At 51.3% G+C, this 19,608-nt stretch overlaps 1 protein-coding gene across 1 annotated transcript in view; it reads left to right on the top strand.

Moving 5' to 3' along the window:
- Positions 1 to 19,608, top strand: part of ext1b (exostosin glycosyltransferase 1b) — a 65,855-nt gene that overhangs the window by 32,840 nt on the left and 13,407 nt on the right. Inside the window, exons 2-4 of the mRNA XM_029167546.3 lie at positions 16,081 to 16,174; positions 17,303 to 17,410; positions 18,317 to 18,436. Coding sequence (XP_029023379.1) covers positions 16,081 to 16,174; positions 17,303 to 17,410; positions 18,317 to 18,436 — 322 coding nt within the window. The remainder of the gene's footprint in view (positions 1 to 16,080; positions 16,175 to 17,302; positions 17,411 to 18,316; positions 18,437 to 19,608) is intronic.

Below are 19,608 nucleotides of genomic sequence, written 5' to 3'. Positions count from 1 at the left end.
TGGTGTCACACAGGAAGGTGGTCCCTCTTTCCCCTCCTCTCTGGGCCTCAGCGTCCTCATTCGACTCCGTCATCGAGGCCTGTTGAGCACCCGCTTGTCCCGTTTCTGCGCAGCTAATTAGAAGTGACTGCGCTGCTAAGGTGCGCGGTGCATTCATTCAGTAGCTGGGGCAAACCTCACAATGGCCTCTAAGTCTCAGTGGGTGGCTGCGTTTCTGACCATCTTGTCCCAAGGACGCTGGATGCTGCCAGGCCTCGGTCTGTGGCAGCGGCCTCCGGAATCACCGCGGCTTCGCCCGAGCTGAAGCCACGGCATCTGTTTCACCTCGACACGTCCGCCACCAACGCTGTGTTCCACACTTATCTGCAGGCAGCAGCTGGGTCTCAAGGGACCGGGGAGAGCGAGGAATTTACTTCCCGGCGCTCACAAGCCGCCCCCCCCCCCCCCTCCTGTGCCACACAGATGTCTTCAAGGACTGTGGCATTAGCCGCTGGAGTAGCCATGTATGTTCTCGAGTACATATCAAATGCTTCCAGAGAGCCTCCTCTCCCGTCATCGTTCCTCTTCCTCTGACACTCTCAGCCTGCGATGCAGTGGAGCAGCGCCGTTGATAGGGGTGTGTACTCACTGATAAGTAAACACTCTCGAGGGGCTTATGGAGAAAACGCCGCTGTGTATTCCCTTCATTGTGCTGGGATTCCGACTCCGGCGCAGCCGGTTGTCAGCTGGTCCACGTTAATGGACAACTGAGCCAATCCCGGAGCCAGGCTGACTGTTAAACAGGCGAGTGCAGCGGGCGGGATATTGGGGCGTCCTGTTTAGCAGCCGTGGCACAGCTGAAGGCTTGTTTTGCTTCAGTCAACACAAGTGCCGCTGTCGTCCCTCAGGGGGGCTCATCTGAGAATCAGAGCTGCCTGACAACTCGCATTGAGCCGGATAGTGGGAGAAGGGCGGTGAGTGACGCCAGATTGGCTTCCAAACGCTCGATAAGGAAGGCACTGTTACAGGTGCCGCCGCCGAAGCTACTTTCTCCAAGCCAGTGTCTTTTCTTTCTCATCACATTTGTGGATCCACTCACCAAAGCTACCCATCTTCAGATCTAGGACTAAACGCAAACTTTAGATCTTGAGTCCCGTATTCTTCTTTTTGTCAACCAATCACCAGATGCCTCCCTGCAGCTCTCCCAGTAGGAGTCCCATCAGCCTGTCGGAGGAAAGGAAACAAATGTGTACCGGACACATTGAACAAATGTCAAATAAGTCCCCTCAGGACCCCCTATCGAGCCAGCGTCTCGCTGCCTGGCCTAGTGTGTGTGTGTGTGTGTGTTTCCCTGCTTTCTTGTTTATTTCCTCTTGACCACTGCGCCCTGCTTTCCCCCTCCACAAAAGTGCTCATTCGTCCGCCTCGGCCGTTTCCCAGCGGAGGTCTGTGGGCTGAGGAATCCCCTTCAGAGAGGGCCTTTTATCTGGAGCTGTGCCAGCGCCAGCAGAGGCCTCGTTTAAATGGGACCCTCTGTAGACCCGCTGTCAAGCACAGAGAGAGGCAGACCTGATGGATATCTGAGCTTCTCTGAGAGCCTGGCACAGGGAGGCCCGGGCCGGCCAACAAAAGCTGCTGGCCTCTGTCGCGCTCTCCCACTCCGCTCCATTCATTTCCGCTCCGGCTTTGTCCGATTCCATCTCCCTCACTCATCTGTTTCCTGTTTAGTCTTTTCTCCCGGTTTTGTGTCGTGAAACAGTCCTAAAACTCTTCATTTCGAATTCCTTTTTAATTTCGATGCTGCAGGACCTTGTTGTAGGTTTACATGGTAGAGTTGGATAAATTAAACAACTATTTTAATAATGGGTTTAATTTTTCATCTCGAGTGTCGTTGTGCGTTTTTTAATACAGCACAGAGGAATATTTTCCTTTGAGGATGCTCTGTTTGCTGTTGTCATGGTTAAAACATGAGCAATATACCAATCTCTTGATAAGTACAACATTCCTATTCTGTTCTGGGTTTGTCTTGACCCAGATTTACTGTTGGCTTATTTAAAATCACGAATCGTCTCTAGAAAACAACATTTCTTTCCGTTCTGTTGTTTGACAGGAGCCCCTTTCTTTTCGGCGTGCATCAAGTGCGCGTCGGCTGAGTGACGAGCCAATTAAGGCGAGCTGCCGAGGTAGTCTGATTACTGGAGCTTACCGCGACGATACGGCCTGATTCAGCCGTAATGAGCGTGGCTGAGGAGGCTGGCATCACTCACTCCACAACATGAGCTCATTCTGTGCACTGTTTTAGGAGAGCCTGGCTTTCACACGTCTGCCAAGTCCATACAAAGTCACCCCCCCCCCCCCCCCCCCCCCCCCCCCCCCCCCCCCCCCCCTCCCCCAAACCAAGTCAGTGTTGTTGTCATAACACGGTGAATCATGACTCTGGCAGCAACCTTTGGGAAAAGCTGACTGGGACCTTTGTTATAATCAGCTGTGAGCATATCGTCAACAACGATGGGCTTTTTGAGTTAAGTTATGTGCTGGTAATAAATCTGGGGACTCCCTTAGAGAATCACTCACACTGGCTATAAACCCATCTGATGACGGGATCAGCTGATGAACGAGCTCTGTGATCATATTCTCACGCCGCGTCTGCCGGTGTCAGTTCTGGAGAGGAGAGAGGCCACGCTGGCGGTTGCTAAGCCCTCGAGTGCTGCTCAGTGTCTTCTCATTACATTTAAGCTATATTTAGGTTGATTACAGAATTAATTAATTTACAAATAGAATTACCGTGTAATGCAATTACCATTTAATCTAATCCATGCTCTGGAATGTTCAGTAATTGCGTCCTCCCTCGTCCTCACGCACCACATACGTTACCTGCTTTTGTTTTGTATTAAAGAACAGGGAATGCACTTTATGAATAATATGGTTAGGATTATATTTCTTGTACCTGCAGAGGCATTAATCACGGTCTGACTACAGATGTGGGAGATAGCTGAGGCCTCTTAGGCCCTCAAAGCCTTGTGGGTACCCTCGGGTGTCTTCACGCACCCTAATTAGTCCTTTGTTTGCCTGAAAACCTCTCCCGCGTGGTCCCTGCGGTGTGAGGCTCATTCTCCTTCAGCGTATTTACTATGCATTTTATTCCTTTCTCAAGTATCTCCGTGTCCCCAAAGGAGTTAGATCTCTAACACAAATAGTCATAAAGAAGACGGATGAGAGCTCAGCTTCCGTAGCAGGAGGAAAGACATTAACACCAGGCAGCGCCATCAGCCAGTAGCTAATGTTGGTGTACCTACAGCTAAACAAGGCTTTAATGTCAGTTATCAGCTTCTAAGCTAACATTACCCCGAGCCCAGAGAAAAGGGTAATGTGACGCCGAAGATGGACGATTGTGAAAGCGAAGCGCTCGGTGGGGAGAAAAAAGTGGCCAAATTTAAATCAGGGAGAGAGGTTTAGTCTGGAGTGTTTAATGTGAGGAGACTGTTTTTAGGCCTTGATCCCTTTGGCTCAGACTCTTCAGACTCCTGTAGTCTGCTCTTTGCATCCTAACGGTGATGGAGTCGGTGATGGAAGCTGAAGTTATTCATAGTCACTCACAGAAACACAACTAGCAGCCGTTAGCCCTCCAGCGAGCTGCCGCTAATGCTACATTAACTTGCCTCTTCGGAGCGGCCCATTGTTAGCTTGCGGGCTGGAGGAGCATGTTTCTCCCCGCAGCATCTAAATATAAATCTGTGTGACCTTTTTATTTCCCCAGATGTTCCCACCAAAGTAGATTGCATCAGCTTTCAAACAGCACCACAGCTTCTTTTTCTCTCGTCTTGTCTGGCAAATAACTCCTACCTTCGCAACCAAGTGAGGGGGTTTGTTTCACTTCTCTGCTGTTTTTAGCGAAGGTTGAACAGAGGAATTTTCCGCTCTATTCTCGTTTGATGACACTGTTTGATGACAATTTCTGCAAACATTAGATTTTGTTCCTGGTTTTAATCTTGATTAGCGCTAACACTGCAATGTGTTCACTGGTGGAGTTCTTGCTGCGACAAGCCTTGTTTTTCTTTCTGTCTTCTCTGTAAGCGTGTTTCCTGTAACACTTTTTTTATGGTCTGTAATTTCCATATAAATTCCCAGAACGTTTCCCAGAAAGACCTGCATAAGTTATTGCAAATTATAGGGAAAACAGTTAGTTCTCAGAAAAAGTTAGCTCCATTTAAACACCAGTGAACGTTCATTCATTATTGCTTTATTCTCCATGTGTAGAATTGTGAGCTGACACATTTCATCTCGCTAAGCAATCAAAGCTTCAGCGCGACGAGGAGGGACCGCTAATGCTGGCGAGCGCTGTTTTTAGGTTAGCGCGGTTCCATTCAGTCCGATTGCACCGGTTCCATTTTCCTAGCGTTGGCTTCTGTCTTATCCCAAACACACACCTGTTTGGAGTGTGCACACACCCTGCTCATTATCATTAAAGGCTCCAACCTGCTGCATTGTGCTCTTCCCCACAAAGCGCGGCGCAGGCGCTGGCACCGCGCGGCGCGCTGTTCATTAGCAGGCGGCGCGGCACCCCGGGCCTGCGCGCCTTTGAATATCCTCTGATAGCATATTTCATGTGCCACTCCAGATAACTGCTCACTCTTACTGTCGGGAACATAAAAGACCACCATGGGCTTGTGTATATATTGACACTCCTCCTGACCCACACTGTGTAAAATATGTCACTGTGTCTCGCAGCGGAAACTTCACAGAGGAGGCACGTTTCAAAGCAAGTGGCTCCATTGTGGCTCAGCGTAATATGAGGGAAAGAGAGACCTTACGGCTGCAGCGTCTCTAATCGGTGTCTGCACACTTCTCAGACCTTGGCCCAGGCCGACGTCTAAGGAAGAGTCTGTGCACGCTTACAGTATGTCTGACATCATCCAGTCTGACTGATAGCAGATTGGGAGCGGGTGGGACTTAACCACGCTGTAAAGCTTTATTGGGCTCCTTTGAACTGAAGCTGAAGGCTTGCATATGCGAGTCCCAGGAGAGCACCGCAGACCTCCCCCTTTATGACACAGCTAATGCCGAGGATGGGAGGGCAGCCAGAGATGCAGATGACCAGACGGACGCCGCCTTGCATTTCACTGTCCGGTTTATTCCAGGCCAGTAGGCAAATCTATTCCTCCGACTCAAGCTGGTAGGTTGAGGCTCGAGTAGAAATGGGATCGTAGTTAAATCCATTTCATCACCATCAATAAATCTCCCATTAATAGATGACAAACAAAGATTTTTTTAATGAATTTAAATGAAATTTAATTAAATAAAATTTTGTTTCTGAGACAGCAGAAAACAGCTTGAACTACTACATATTGCGTCTTCTCTCTCTCTTTTTAATTAATTATTTGTCTTTTCAAGTAGCCATTCAAGGAATTGCCTCCGAAATTGATTTTTAAATAAAAAAATAACTAGACGAAGTGAGACATTCTCGTGGAGACGGTGATGAGGGATGAAGGAAATAGTTGTGATAACAAATTAAATCAGCTGGAGCCTCGCGGTTTATGTGTTTCGGTGTAATTGTACGACGCTGTTGCCGGGGTAAACCGAGCACCGCGTCCCAGCCACCGTGATGCTATTGTTATGATTAGCACTACCATTAGCATTTATGGCTCTTGTAATTGGACTCTCAGTCGGAGGTAAATCCATTACTGTGGGATTAAATGGCATCCCAGCGCCTGAAATGCCTGTTTTTTCCATTTGTAAATGTGTGTGTTATAAAAGACTGCGCTTATTGGTGAAGTGATTCAAAACATGCATGTGCACCTTTAACTGAGACGTGTCTGAACAGTGTAACATGCATCCAGCCGTAGCTCCATGACTGTGTGTGAGTGTGTGTGTGCGTTTCGGACTCGGTCCATTGGTTGCGGGTGGTTAGAGCGCGGCGGCGGTGGGATTGTTATGACTTTCAGGAAGTAGGAAGTGTGCCGTCGGCAGAGCGGGCGACTAAACACAAAAGCTGCTGCGTCCCATTTGAGAGAATTACATGCCGGGATTGAAGATGACATTCTCCCACCGAGTCAGATCAAAGCAAACGGATTATTCTCTTATGCGCTCGTTGTCCCCAGGAAAAAGATGAGTTGTGTTTAGGAGGATGTGGACTCAGTGTGTGTGTTTGTTTGTGTGTATATGTGTGTTACCGGTGTGAGTGTGAATTGAAGGCTTTGCTGTTTTTCACACTGATTATCGGCTACAGTGGAGAAACTTGAGAAAGTCTTGCTGTATCTAGTCCCCCCCCCAACACACACACACACACACACACACACACACCTCTCCTCGTGCTCTCCGTCTCCCACTTCACCTTTCACCGTTTGAGGGACGGAGGAGACGCTTGGAACCTGCAGTCATGGCGCTGTGGTAACAGGATCCCTCCGACTGCTCTCTGCACCGTAGAAATACCTCGGTAGCATTTCTCCAGCATCCAGATCGTCTCCAGATACGATTAATCCGGCGTTTCATTTATTCCTGGCATTAAAAATGTATCTGCTCTACCCACACGGAGAGGAGGATGCTCCTTCCCTCATGAGACGCTTGTGTAAACCGAGATAGGAGGCAGGAGTGGGATTTTTCTTTCTTCCCTCCGCGGTCTTTGAAGGGGTTTTTGGACACGCGGCGCCGAGTCATTGTTGTCAGAAAGTTTGTCATCTTTTCCCATTTCCTCTTCATGTTTGTTTACGTTACTGCTCAACCTTTTGTCGTCCTTGTCACGTCCCAGACAGACGGCGTGAGCCGTCGAGGATAATAGTCAAGGTGAAGCGGACAGATACGCGGCGGCAAATGCAGATAGAAGGACGGCGTTTGGAGAGAACGGCGGCGAGCGTCCCTCAGCGCTGACTGACAGGCGCCGATGCCTCGCCGCCTCCTTGTCTTGGAGGAGACGGCTGCGGGTCGTCGCGCCGTGTCTCTGAAAGCTGGAATAAAAGTTAAAGCACCCTGCGACGGGTTTGTTGCCACACGGTCCTTTAACCTCTGGACTCGGATAGAATCTTTGATTGATCGCCGGCTGCTTTTATTGTGGCCTCACGAGCTGAATGTCAGACGCTTTCTGACCAATAATAAACTGATGCAGTGAGAAACTCACCAGCGATCAAAGCAAAACCTGCTCAGGCTCTATATATAACCACGTAGGAGCGGAAGTAATCACCCTGTCACCAGCTTCCATCTCTGTGTGGGATGAGCAGACATGAAACCTTCCCCCGTCATTAAATCGGTCCCTGATGGGACGAATACAACCTCGTGTGGCCCCCGGACCCCCCCAACGACACGCTCGCAGGAGCAGGACATCAGATCTTCCCACACCTGAGTGTCTGAGCGCGTGCAGCTATTTCTCAGTTGCAGGAAGTCTGGCATCTGATAAGTCATGTTGCTAGGATACTATTTATTACATCTAACCCCCTACAAGGAGCTCTGCAGCCCTGTGTGCATTTCATTATCTGGTAAAAGAGTTCAGTGGCTTCACTTAACAGAGATCAGCATTTAACACAGGAGGTCACCTTCCAGAGTCACCTTTTCCTTTCCCTCTGTTTATTTTTTAATCTTATGGATTTTAGGTTTAGTCGCTTTACAGATGGCAAATGACTGGGTTTAACTGAGGCTTGCAGGTCAGTGGGTGGGAAGAGCTTCTGGAGATGGTTTTAAGTAGCAGCTTCAGCGAGTCAGCCTGTGTGTGTGTGTGTGTGTGTGTGTGTGTGTGTGTGTGTGTGTGTGTGTGTGTGTGTGTGTGTGTGTGTGTGTGTGTGTGTGTGTTTTAAAGGTTTCTGTTTCAAAAGCCATAAATTCACATTTGGCCTAGTTCCATCTCCTGCTCTGTTCCCTCATATGTTCCTATAATGTATGCTGCAAATATTATTTTTTAGCAGATTCTGTCAGGCAGACGGGATTTAGTGTTGGCTTTTTTTTTTTTTTTTTGTTCTTGGAAATAGCATGCAGCAGCTCCCATCCGTTTCCTCGCCGCCTCGGAGAGATGAGCCCATTTCTCTGTCGATGCACGAGGCTTATTAGTTTCTACTGTCACCCCCCCCCCCCCCCCTCCTTTTCCCCTGCTTGCTGTAGGAGCGGGGCCTCTGCTCCCGACCACAGCTCATGATTGTCTGTGCAAAACTGTAAAGTGATTTCTCAGACTTATCACATTATGTGCTGTCCTGAAATAAGCATTATCTCCAACAGTGGCTCTTTATTCCAGTTACTGTGGCGTTCTCTGCCAGTGGGTCCTCTCTGTCGCCGCGCAGTCGGCTTGTTTACGAGCTTATAACCGCGATTCATTTTCTTAGACATAGGCCTTAGAATGCTAAGGCTGTGGTGGACGGGTCTGGAGAAGAGCCCTCATTGTGCGTGCTTCCATCCCTGGACCTCGGGCTGCCGTCCACGTCGCCTGCTGGTCTCCACATGACTCCAGCGCGTCCCTTTCTCACATCTCCACCGCTCGCTCGCCTTAATCGCGTCTTCCTGCTCGCGCTTTTACTTCATTCCCACGTCGCCCGTCCGTCTCGTCATCTGCTTTGTGAATTTGGCCGCTCCTTCGCACGCTCTGCTTTTCTCTTCCTCCTTCTTCCTCTCCCACGTTGTTTTGAGCCGCGGTTCCCACAAGCCTCAGGGCCACAGCTGTAGCTCGTCCGTGTCTGCCCCTGACCTCGGCGCGCAGCGCTGGAGAACAGCTGTTACACACACGCACACACACACAGGCACACGCACACACACAGGCATGCTCTCACACACACACACACACACACGCACACACACACATGCACGCGCGCACACACACACACACAAACACACACACAGGCACATGCACGCACACACACGTGCACGCACAGGCACATACAAGCACGCACGCACACACACGCACACACACACACACACACACACACACACACAAACAGGCACAAGCACGCACACACACACACACACACACACACACACACACACACACACACACACACACACACACACACACACACACACACACACCAGCCAGCCAAGTGCAGCGCTCCAGGGGAGGCCTGCAGTGAGGGCAGTAGGTTTGCACTTAGAGTTCATCACTTACCACACATGCAAACGAGCAGAAATCTGCGGTCTGACACGGAAATTAAATGGCCATAAGCTCCGCGTCACGGCGCTGAAGTCAACGCGTAGCTGCTCTGCACACACAGCTCCTCCAGACGTCACCCGACAGCCTGCGCCGGCGGCCCGGCCATCCCTTTTGTCCCTCAGGCTAGGGAACGGCCTGACCTTTGACCCCAGCCGCCTCTGGAGCCTGGGCTCAGTCACATGAGAGCAGGTCCGCGCCTCAGAGCACTGTCACGTGCGGCAGTTGTAGCCGAAGGGGAGACGCGGAGGAATGTGGGCAGACGACAAGGACGAGAGCACAGGATAAAGATACTGTAGAAATACATAGTTTAATTAGTAATGGGCCTTGAACATCAACACAAGTTGTGTTTACAGCAGTGAATAATAAACTGTTTAAGGAGAATAAGACCATGAATTATTCATTGCTCAGATCTAAAAAAGTGCTATTTTAGACTTATTTTGCCTTTGGCTTTGTTTTATTAAATATGAAAAAGGATTATGTTTAAAAACACGTTTCTCCTCCTGAATAGGATTTGAAAAACAAATCCTAGACGATATCCAGCGACCGTTCGGTCACTGTCAAGGACGCCGCGGCGCAATATTGGGCTGAAACATGTCAGGTTGGAGGTCAGAGGTCAAAGGTCACCGGTGGTCGCAGACACACGCAGCAGGAACGAGACCCGGGAGCCTTGGCTGAATTTGAATGCGGACCTCCAGCTGACATTGATGCATGATTAATGAGCGAGTCCAGGTGAACTTCGAGCTCCCTGATGAACAGTTTCAGAAGTTGACGCCTATCAATATCTGACATGTCTTTGAATATGTTTGCATAATTGACGCAGGAATCTAAATGGAATCATAATTGCATCACCGCGGACGGTTCGTCGGCGTCGCTCGTGTGCTTTTTCCCGCCCCTCGGATCCCGCGCTCGGCGCGATGCTCTCTCGGGGCCCGACACGCCGCCTCCGCCGTCGCTTCCCTCGCACGCACGCGCGCCCAGATGGGTCCCGACACACAATCGATGTGATCTCGGGGTGTGACTGACACATGGATACTGATGAACCCGCTGGGTAGCGTACCGCTTCGCTCTGCCTCCGCGCCCGATTGACAGCTGTACCTCCCCTCTCTCTCTCTCGCTCGCCCGCCCACTCGCGCACCGCGGCGCCCAGGGAGCGGCGGCTGTCTCAGGCATCACGCCGCTCCCCGGCGTCGTGCGGCGCTCGCGTTCTCGCCGTTTGATGCCGATGTCAGACTCCCGCTCACACGATTGCGTGTGTGTTTGCACTTGAAAAAGACGACGCAGGATCCTTTGTGAACGAGCATGAATGATGGCTGATACAGTATCGCTGCAGTATAATCTACACAAAGAGGCAATTTGAACCAGAATGTGGATGACAGAAAAGCATTATACACAAATATCTGTGAGCTGCTGACTACGGGGAGCTCTAACCTTAAGCTGCATGCGACTCTTCACTGCTGTTGTGTCTCTAAACTTCACCTCTTCTCCAAATTCTAGTTAATCCAGCATTACAAAGGAGCAATTTAGCAGTCGTCCGTTCACTGTGTGGTTCTGAGTGGGTTCCTGGCATTTGCTGTCGGAGACCCAGGTGGTGCCGTGACGCGGCTTCTATTGTGATTTAGAGGGAACGGGACATTGGATGCAGTTAGGGTTCCGCTCACCCATTGGAGGAGAGTGGGACGGGCCTGTGGCGGCAGATGGGACCTCGGCGGCGCTCGGGTCCAGGGCATTAACGTGTCCCGCATCCGCGCATCGACATGCGTGTGAGTGTCCACGTGAGCGAACCAGAGTGTGATATTTAGACCCGTCAAGGTTTCAGACTCTGATTTGTGGTGAAGGAGCCTGCAGCGGCTGTAACGCGTGTCCCTCCCCCCTCCCTCCCCCGCGTGTCACTATGTCTGTGTGTCAGATGAAAGGACGTCTCGGCGAGCGGTAACTCTGGGCCCCCTCCGCGCTCCTCGTCTCAGTGGCTCCGATGACAAAACGTGCCGCTGCTTAAAGAGAGCGCCTCGCGCGCGCGGAGCCTCGCGCCGACAAGCTAGCGCGCGCAGCGTGGCGTCCCGCGGGCCGTCTGGAGGTGCGTGGCGAGGCACAGCTGGGCTCCGCTGAACATCCGCCGGGTCCGGACCCCCTCGTCTGCAGCATCGCACAGCGGGGGGCGATCGTCGTCATCTCTGGAAACAAGCTCCCCACATAATCCTGGATACGCGTGGAATAGGTGTCACCTAGCTGGGAGTGGACCCTAGTTGGGTCTGTGTGTGAGCAGACAAATAATGTAACTGAAAAATCACCTCCATCTGTTGGAGGAGGAGGGGTGAAAAAAATCTGAGGGGACAAATTGAAAAGATTGCAAGGATAAAGCCGTCATAGTGAATTAGTATCACAGCAGGAAGGCTTCTTGTTATCGGGGTATTTGTAAAATATTCCAGCTTCCGTGTGTGAACTGTAGCTGCAGGGAAGAGAACGAGCTGCCGACTCGATCGGATTCAGAAGTTTGGGCCTGTGTGCGACTCTGAATTTGTATGAGCGTCATCGTTATGTACGTGTGGTTATTCACGCGCCCGCCCCCTGCAGCTACTGCCCAGCGTTTTAGGAAAACCTGGCGCTCGTGGGGCGTCATACGACAGGTACGCTTCGATCAGCCTGTATAAACATGAAGTCAGCTTAACTGAGCTGTGATTCTAATGTTTCTAAAGGAGCTGGTGTCTCCTGGTCGACGGGAGGAGAGTGAAAGAGAACGGGGAGAAATAAAGTGTGGCGGGGAGATAACAGTGGACCCGTCAGTCACGACTCCTCGCTGGAGGTTGTTCTGTTTGGACCTTTAAATGCTTGTTGAGATCTTGTACTCGGGTACAACCACCTTCTGCTGAAGCCCCTCTCCAGTTAATGCTCACAGTTTAGATGTGGCTCATATCGTCCATCCGTCATAAACATGAGCTTGTAACGACTGTGACATAGTAGTTTCTGCCTCGTATTGGTAGCGGATCCTGGACTGAGCGTCTCTGTGATCCTGTAAGCGGGGGCGTAATCAGATTGGCCCCACATGTGGACAGACTATACGGCCGCGTGTTGCTTTAGCCGAGGCAAACCCCTGGGTCAGCGCGCGCTAGAATGCTAATTGGAGCTAGCATAAGCTGGCTAATGAGCACTAATTAGGCTAATAAATTAGTTTCGTCGGGGACAGCAGGCGTTGCGGCGGCGGCGGAGCAGGAGAGAGATAGGTTGGAATGGACGGGCGCACATCTGGACGTGAGCATCCAGATGCTGGCACGTCGGTCCCCACTTAGCTGCAGAGGTGAGGGCCAACGTTGAGGGACGCACACGCAGCGTCACACGCTGCTCATTCCTCCCGAGCTCATGTTTGCTCTGTGTACACACACACACACACACACACACACACACACTGACTGATGCCCTCTCTTTTACCCACAAGCCCACTCAGCCTGCACATCTGTCACACTCTCATGGGAACCCACACAACAATATGCTTCAACTTAGACCCACTTGTGTTTATGGGGAGTTGGAGGCTCCTGTTTAGTTACTCCTGGAGCCTGTCCTTAGTCTGCTCGGGAGTTATCTACTAGACAAATGAGCACATCTGTTGCATGACATTTATAATGATACATAACTTTTCTCTCTCGACATCTCGCTCATTTTCCTCCCGATGCGAACAAGGACGCAGCCAGAGGAAACTTCTGTCTTAAATTAATAGTCTGACGGGTCGTTTCGAGGGTTTTATTGTTTTTTCACTTCAAATCCCATCGGCACGCACACACCTCCACACAAAACCGTAAATAAAAATCACACATGTTTTGTCCCGGCTATGACCAGACCACCAGACACACACGCTGACACACACGCAAACCCATTACAGGACAAAGAAATGATCCAGAGAGTGGCAGAGGGAGGCAGGAGAGAGCTCCGGGAGAGTAATGTACAACAGTCTCAATAAGCGGTAAATTGGATCTCTCTCTCTCTCTCTCTCTCTCTCTGCTCCCCGGAACACACTCAGCCTTGTTGCTGCTGCTGCTGTTGTTGTTGTTGTTTTGTGTTCTCATCACTCTGGAGCTTCGTGTTCGGGCGTGCGCTGTGTGGGAGGCACCTGAAGAACCTGGGAGTGAGTGAAGTGAAGGATGATGCAAGGTGTGCTGCCTCCCAGCTGGTGTGGTGCATGTTGCTATGGTTACGTGGCAGCCCGTCGTCACGCGCGTGATGCTGGGCCGCGCGGTTGTCGCTATGGCCCAAACGTCGGCCCTGCAGATGTACCAGTCTCCATCCTGGACCTCTTTCACCCCCCCACACCCCCCTTTAGCGTCGCTGATGAGACTGTCCCATCTAATTAAGTTGTTGTAAATGCAGGAACTAAATGACAAGTTGCCACGGAAACAGTGTAGGGCATCACAATGAGGGCTGGCGCCAAAGAATTTCTCAACGGTTTTCGCAGTTGTTGGCCTTGTTGACTCATGCACTCAGACGCACCCTCGCATCCTGATAAAACACAGGGCTGCTCATGCAGAGGTCGCCTGAAGCCCTGCGCTCTGCTTTCTATTTCCCGCACGCTGACTTTGTTTACTCCTGTTTTCGCGTGTCCCGCGAAGGCCACCGCTTCACCTTTCGTTGTCGTTCTCACGCACACGTATAAAAGAGGAGCCACACGCGAGTGCAAGTGTCTGAAGAAGTATGAAAAACGCAGCCTGCGGCCGCGCGGCTCTTCGGTGGCGCCGCCTCCACCCGCTCAAGGGCACGAGGACAAAACGGAGGGGGAGCTGTGAGGCGAGAGAGGGGAGCAGGAAAGGAGATAGCAGAGGCAAGCTGTGACCTCTGACCCCTGCATCCGAGCCAGCAGAAGGTCAGATAGGGGGAAGAGGAGTCAGAGGAAGAGGGACCTCATCATTTAAACCCACTAATAGTCCTTTGTACAAAGCAGGTTATCTTTGCTCAGCTTAATCCCAGTCGTAATCAGGTTGAGGTGCAGAGGATGGTTGTAAACGCTGTCGGCCTCTGCCGAGTCTGAAGACGAGTGTGGTGATGTGAAACACGTTGAATCCACACATCGATATTGGCCGCCATCAGACGCTGATCTGCTTCGCGGGCTGGAACGCCATCCAGGCGGACAGCTGGCGTGGAAACACGGGCCGGCGCCGCCTGCTCGTCTCCGGCGGCAGGTGATGGAGCGTCAGTGCGAGGGCGCGCAGCTGTCGGCCGCTCGCGCCGCATGTGGAGGCGCGGGTGGAGGGGGGGGGGGGTAGGCATGGAGCACAGAGGCGACTCCTCACCGCCAACCTGGGCAATTAGCATCCCGCTCGGCCCACGCGCGCAAGGCCGCGTCCGGCTACGAGCTCATCCGCGGCGCCATCAGCACAGCAGGACGCGCGTGTGCGCTGCGACCTTCAGATTAAAGCTAAGTGACAAATGACCTCCTGCCTCACCGGTCTCCTAACCCCCAAAATATGACCTCATATTTGCATTATTTAATACTGAATAACCACAAAACCTAAATTAATTGCCATTACGGGCCGCTGTTGTTTAAATGTCTTTATTTTTTAAATTTCTGTTTTATTACATTGTTTTCCAGGAAACCTGCTGCATAATTAGCATCCTGTTTATGTTTTATGCTAATTCCCCTTGTCTTGCGTAGTACAACACACTTCCTGAGCTGCTGCTGCGAAACATAGTGCACTGTAAAACGCCATGATTATTGTTTGGGTACAATAAAGGTGTCTCTTCATCAGGGAACATTGTTGAAATGCAGAGAAGACACAAGAATCCTGCCGAGGTGTTCTTTACCTTTACCTGATCACTAATCAAGCAGTGATTTGGATTACAGTAAACACACAGTAATGAACTGATTAAAAGTATCAGTGAGTATAAATATAATAATGACATTTTCGTCTTCAGCGTCTCGTTCTGTCTAATACGTGTTATTTCTAGTGAGGATGGTGCGGTTCTGCTTCTGCTCAGTAGGACCAGAGACATGAAGCTGTTAAATAAAACATTTCCCTTCATGTCACCTGACAGCTGCTGTTTTTGCTGCACACCGCGTTGCTAGGCAACAGGGATCCCTGGCCCTTATTTTTTATTAATTACTAGAAACCGTTTAATATATTTTATCTTTTGAAAGTTTGCAGCACGAAAAGTGCGTGTTGTGTTTTTGGAAAAGTTCTGTTCGACTGTGACGCCGACAACCTTCGCTTGTTTACAGCGACAGTCCGAAGGCTGCAGTTGCGACGGGACAAATAAATTGTTGTTTGATGGTTTGTTTGAAATGAAATTCCCTCAAATACAGCGTTTGAAGTCCTCCTGTCCTTGAGTCTCTACATGAATCGGACGCCACAAGGCCTGAATATTTTAGATTTCTGCCGAAGCGTAATTTACGAGGCACATGTGGAACGAATCTGGACTGGACTTGTAAAATGCAGAACTTTGCGAGACATCGAGATCATTAATCAGTCGGCTTTGACAGCAGACGAGGGGAAAAAATCTATTCAAGTACCCGAGCATGTACTTAGTACTTCAACTGGCGTATAGAACTTTAAGTGGTATTTGCGGCGTACATTTCCAGGCAGGTACGTTTCCCTGAGCGCTGAGTGAGGAGACGCTGATGTTGCGATGATGAAACAAACGGAGCTGGAGTCAGACGCCTCCTCCTGCAGCCAGCTGTGTGGTGGAAGCAGGTGTCGCTCTCAGCTCATTACCCTCGGCAGCGTTGATCACGCTGGTTGGTGAGCAATAAGGCACACCTCGCTGGAAGGAGGCAGAGGGATGGGGGAGGGTGGTGGGGGGGTTGAGGAAAGGTAGCGAGGGGAGGAGAGAGGAGGTGTGGGCGAGGGACGGCACCGTGGAAAAATGGAGAGAAGCAGCTTCACAGCTGCCAAGTGATTTGACTGTTTGAGGGAATCGGGTTGTTCGGACGGTGTAAATTCCACTTCTTTTCTGGTGTCAGTGAACTCACCGCGGGTGCCTGTTGTTTGTGTGTGTGTGTGCAGGTACGACTACAAGGAGATGCTCCACAACTCCACCTTCTGCCTGGTGCCTCGTGGCCGACGACTGGGCTCCTTCCGCTTCCTGGAGGCGCTGCAGGTAAACGAGAGACACACACACACACACACACACACACACACACACACACTCCATCAAGAAGAAAGGAACCACCAGTGACATTACTGGGAAGAAAACGAGGCGCTTCCCACACTTAACCTCCCACTTAGCATTTGTTTTAATGGCGCCTCTGGCAGTAAAGGATCAGTAAATCATTACCACCTTAATGCTGTTATTAATACAAGCAAACAAGACCTTCACTGAGCAGATTAGCTGCTGTTTCTGCCTCTAAACACCGTCGTGTAACGCTATTATACATTTGTGTGGCTCGGTGGAACCTGGACCGTAGTAACCGCTTCCTGTCTGCTGTGGCTCCACCTGATCTGCATTCACGGCCGCTCGCCGCTGTAACTGCACCTCGCTGCATTATTGCTGCACTGTCCTTTACCTCTCCTCTCTCCTCGCCGAAGCGAGCGCGCCCACGTAAAGAGCGCTTATCTCGCCATCGGCCGCCGCTCACTCGTCCTCTCGCTCGCCCCCCCCCCCCTCGCTCGCTCCATCGTCTGGAGGAAGGCAGAGGGGGAGTATTTACAGACTCTGGTCTCTGCATGAGGAAGCAGAGGTCAGCTTTGTGCGTCTGTGTGTGTTTATGCCCCGGGTTGTGTCTAAATACAGTATATCAGTATGCATGAGCCTGTGTGCGAGGAGGCAGCCGCCCGAGGGCCCGCTCTGGTTTAGCTGACACCTTTATGACCTGGGAGGGACGGGGCCGTCATTACATCAAACTCCCACCGCCATTGCACAAACACACACACCAGCTGTTGCCTCTTACCTCTCGGCTCATCGCTCCATCCCGCTGTCACTCCTCAGCTAAAGGTCACATTCAGATTCACGGCTCCCCCTTTATTAGTCGACTCCTCCTCGGCTCGTTGGTGCCGCTTAATTCTCCTCCTCGTATCTTCATCCTCATCCCTCTTCCCGCTCTGATTAAGCCTTAATTAAGGTGAGGTGCGGGATGAAATTAACTATCCAATGAGGGGGATCAAATGGAGTCACCTTAGATTTTTTGGGGCCCTTTTGTTACTGATTCCACCATTTTTCATGTTCAAATCAAATAAACAAATGAGGAAAAACAGATTTTGAGGTTGTGACTCGTCTCGTGCGTTCCAGGCCGCGTGCGTGCCCGTGATGCTGAGCAACGGCTGGGAGCTGCCGTTCTCCGAGATCATCGACTGGAACACGGCCGCCGTCATCGGCGACGAGAGGCTGCTGCTGCAGGTAACGGCCGCCGGGGAACCCAGAACCCGGAACCCGCGCGCCCTGCGAAAACACGGGCGGCACCGGAGCCTCCCTGGGCTCCAGGCGCCACTCAGAGCCTCGCATCATTATGCGAGAGGGCGAGTAAATAGAATGAGCAAATGGATTTGGCTGGAATTACTTGAACTTCATGGGGGAGAAAGTAATTATATGCCCATTAAATCTTAATTTGAGTGAAGTGTGTGATAATATTGTTTGACATTGAGTTTTATGACGTGGGCTCCATGGGCTCTGGCACCAAACAGGCCTGACAGCGCATATGCTGCATTTATACACTGTGTGGAGACGCATTAATAATATTAATACAGAGATAAAATCTGTTGTGCTTCAGTAACAGGGACATTGGACTTGTGGGATCATCGTCATTTGCCCTGCACTGAATTAGGTGTCATTTCTCCAACAAGCTTGACAACAAGTTTGACATTTTTGGAAACTAAAGCTTTTACTTGCTTTTGTTGAGAGTTCGAGCCAAACATCGCGGGGAGGTTCTGCCCGGAGCTTCGTTTGTTAATCCTGAAAACACCGAAGCCACGAGTTGAATTTAATGGTAAAATCCTGCTTCGAAAAAATAAGAGTGTAAGAAAATAGCAGTAGCTCGGAAGCTCCGGCCCGTTTCCTGGACCTGAAGGTCTCATGGAAATGCATGCGTTGCCCTCAGGACTTGTCTTAACAGAGAAAACTCCTAAAACCTGCAGAAGGAGCTTCAGCCCCCGGGTCAAAGCGTCTCCTCTGCCCGACGCTGTCAGTTGATGAGTTTGCAGCGCTTCCTCTGGACCATCTCAACCTCCCACCTACTATATTTAAGCTCCCAGGTAAACCATCGTGTGTCCGTATTTGCCGCTGACCGGCTGCCGTTTGTCGTTGCAGATTCCCACCACCGTGCGCTCCATCCACCAGGATAAGATCCTGTCCCTCAGGCAGCAGACGCAGTTCCTGTGGGAGGCCTACTTCTCCTCCGTGGAGAAGATAGTGCTGACCACACTGGAGGTGAGACTGGAGCCCCGCCCCCACACGGATCTCATTGGTTCACGTCCGTCAGGGGCCTCAAACAGCGCTGTGACTGGTGTCGCTCCCGGGGGGGTTATTTTTCCCACCATGAGAACTGGTCGCGGTCTCGCGCCTGTCGTTCGTTAACCAGCACTCGGGGGTGCGACTGGATCAACAGTTCATCCGTCTCGTTAGAAATGCAGGAACAACACCTGATGGCGGCACATCTCGCCTCGTCACACGTTTAATTTCCTCCGAGCCTCCGAGCAGCGACATCCCTGTGGATGCTGCAGATGCCGCTGGATCTGAGGCGCTGGCGCCTACGCAGCATGTGGAGTAGTGTGTGTGGTTGTAGACACACACACACACACACACACACAGCACATGTCAAGGTGTGTCAGTCCAGTCGCACGTGGCGCCGCCCAGACATAACCTCACTGACACTTTGTCACTCTGCACTAAAGAGCAAGGTGACGCTGCAGAAGCGTGTGTGTGTGTGTGTGTGTGTGTGTGTGTGTGTGTGTGTGTGTGTGTGTGTGTGTGTGTGTGTGTGTGTGTGTGTGTGTGTGTGTGTGTGTGTGTGTGTGTGTGCGTGCGTGCGTGCGTGCGTGCGTGCGTGCGTGCGTGCGTGCGTGTGTGTGCGTACGTGTGCGCGTACGTGTGTGCGTACGTGTGTGTGTGTGTGCGTGCGTGTCTGCGTGTCTGCACGCTGAACATGGCCAGGGCTAAACGGATAATCCCGTCGGTCTGTCCAGCAGAAGACAGAGGGGAGAGGAGATGGGTGGCATATGTAAATGGCTGTGCTGTAGCAGCCCTCCAGATAACGAGCGACATGGTTTATTCATCCCGTCGAGCCTGCGCCCGTCCACACCGCGGCTCTGTGGCCACGTGCACAAAAACCGGCACCCTGGCACACACTCGCTTTTTGGGTGTTTTTTATTGACTTCCCGCATCCACCGCGGGAAGCACGAGCCCAACCTATCATGCGGCGTTTCCTGTCGGGAAGTGGACACGTTTCGACCAATCACAAGGTCAATATAGTCGGGTCTGCGGCGCTCGCGCGCCCATTAAAGTCACCTATTAAAGGCCGGCTGAGCGCCGGCAGAAGCGGGATTTATCTATCATGCTCTAATTGGTTGATTGTGGCTGCTCGGTGGTAAGATTGAGTCGTC

This window comes from Betta splendens, chromosome 11 (assembly GCF_900634795.4).
Source record: "Betta splendens chromosome 11, fBetSpl5.4, whole genome shotgun sequence".
Lineage (NCBI taxonomy): Eukaryota > Metazoa > Chordata > Actinopteri > Anabantiformes > Osphronemidae > Betta > Betta splendens.
Note: the sequence above shows the minus strand (reverse complement) of the source record. Positions and strands in the feature narration are given on the sequence as shown.